General features: G+C 30.1%; 1 protein-coding gene across 18 annotated transcripts in view; it reads right to left on the bottom strand.

Annotated features, from left to right (window-relative positions):
• LOC106882633 (tensin-1) overlaps window positions 1-2,484 on the bottom strand; it is an 835,201-nt gene that overhangs the window by 147,060 nt on the left and 685,657 nt on the right. For all 18 annotated transcript variants that reach the window (XM_052970116.1, XM_052970114.1, XM_052970115.1 and 15 more), the window contains one exon: window positions 798-865. In XM_052970116.1, the coding sequence (XP_052826076.1) occupies window positions 798-865 (68 nt within the window). The remainder of the gene's footprint in view (window positions 1-797; window positions 866-2,484) is intronic.

The following is a 2,484-nucleotide window of genomic DNA, read 5'->3' as shown; positions in this document are numbered from 1 at the left end:
TATATATATATAATTAATATATATATATATATAATTAAATTATATATATATATAATTAATATATATATATATATAATTAATATATATATATATATAATTAATATATATATATATATATATACATATATGTTAGTAACTAATATATATATATAATATATTAGTTTGGGTTACCTTGACCTAAACTCTTCACATCTACTGTATGTGTGTGTGTGTGTGTGTGTATTTTATATACACACACACACATATACATACATTAAAAATAGAACTTGTATTTTAGTCACATAAATAAATATCAGACATGGGTTTTAGAATATACAAATCTAATCCAAAAAGGCACCCACTAAAAATACTACCCAATAGTTCTCAAATCACACCCTACCATCTTAAAACAACAGAGAAAGACACACTGCATAATGCACTTTAATACACCAAGAAAAGTATTGAGGTTGATTTGTTTGACTAAAATTCTTCAAGTGAGTGCCCCAGCACTGAAACAGTTAAATGATGGAGGATAAAAGATACCCTGTGGGCTAAGATTGAACCTATGAAGCTATGTTTTACCAAAAAGATTTCAATGCTTTTACCATAATACCACCATCATGTGGAAATAATGGTTAATTTAATGGGACAAATTTTATTATTATACAAGTGTACTGCAGCCAGGTTGATCAAACATCACCATCTCACCCTTATACCAAAAGAAGAGCTGGAGTTAACAGACAAGTCAAATTTTATCACAAATACAGTAATATAACATCTAGGGGTTTGAGTAGAAGGAATTTATTTATGGTACTTACCGATAATCCTTTCCATGACATAGGTAAGGTCTAGCACCAACCGGTCTTCCCCAGCTGATTCTTGGCTTCTGTAGCGAAAAAATAACAGCAAACAGTGAGTAGAGCAACAGGATCTTAGCTATAGTACAGTCTGCAGTATATTACAGTGTCACACAACAACATAACAACAGAGGCAGCAGTAATATTAGTGGTAATAGGTTGGGCCAGACCCTTTCAATTATCTCACTCACACATATATATATACATGCATCTATGTGGATGAGTGTCATTGCTCATATACAAATATATGTAAGTATGTAACCTTAAGTAAGTGTATATGCATATATCTATATGTAAATATCTATGTATTTGTGTCTGAATATATGTGAATGCATGAATATGAGGTGAAAAAAAAATAGAGAGAGCAAAGCAGGAAAAGAAGGAGAAAAAATACAACTGGAAAGAGAACTAATGAACGAGAGGAATTATACGATGAAATAAGGGAAGTCGGATAATCTCTGGGTGTCTTTCTCCCATTTCTGCTAAATGCCAACTTGTTTTGTCTTTCACCAATAACTTCGCTTAGAATGTCACCACCAATACAAACAGCTATTAACCACATTAGAACTTTTCAACTTTACCAAACCAGTTTTCTTTCTTTCCTTTTTCTTTTCAACATTCCTTTTTTTTTTTTTTATTAGAATAAAGAATTATATAATTTTGAAACATGCACAGTGGAAACAATTTACCAGTGATTTTCTTTTAAAACTATTATTATTATTATTATTATTATTATTAACATTATCATCAACCACATTACCAATCTGGTAGGTCAAGCAAACTTATTATAGAGACATACAACTAGTTTCTAGTAAATATATTTAAAATAAAAGAAAAAGTCAATGTAATATATTTAAAAAAAAAAAAAAAAAAAGTATTTGATTTATGCAAAGTGTGATGAATAAAGTCAAACTGCATGGCAATTTTTGAGTAAATCAAAAGCAGAGAAATCAATTAATTGGTAATTGACTGAGTGCTCCAGCTGGGAAACATGTGTAGGCGATGTAGTCAGACCATACCAACCATTACTATGCAGCATTTGCACAAGTGAATTTTGGTACTCTGTGTGTGTGTGTGTGGATATATCTAATACACAAATAATACAACTTATTGGATGAACTTATGTTCTCTACATGGGTGTCTGACTTGCTAGAATTAACAGAAAATTGCAACAAACAACACCCTACTACTTTAAAAAATGAAGGTCACATTTCAAGGGCTTCACTAGTCTTTTATCACTTTGGTCAGTAGCTTTCTAGTGCTGCATTAGTTGACAGAACTATTTTTTACACTCATTCCATGAGCTTTTACATGTCCCATGCTTCAGTTTTGTACCCACTCATAAATTTTCATATATATATATAGTTCATTCTTCAGTTTTGCTCAGACAGCTGTTTCATTATGATAAACACTACTAAATATATAATTATATTATGATTCCTGATGATTTGAATAAAGTTTTAATTTTAAATTAAAATAATTTTAAAATGTGTTTAGCTAACTACATCTGGGGCAAAACTAGTCAGTATACAGCACTTACTCGGTATTACCTGTATCATTCGGGTCTGGTTGACTCCATTACCCTCCATAACCTTTATTATATATATATATACGTATGTATATATATATATATATATATGTATGTATA

Source organism: Octopus bimaculoides, chromosome 8 (assembly GCF_001194135.2).
Source record: "Octopus bimaculoides isolate UCB-OBI-ISO-001 chromosome 8, ASM119413v2, whole genome shotgun sequence".
In the NCBI taxonomy this organism is placed as follows: domain Eukaryota; kingdom Metazoa; phylum Mollusca; class Cephalopoda; order Octopoda; family Octopodidae; genus Octopus; species Octopus bimaculoides.
Note: the sequence above shows the minus strand (reverse complement) of the source record. Positions and strands in the feature narration are given on the sequence as shown.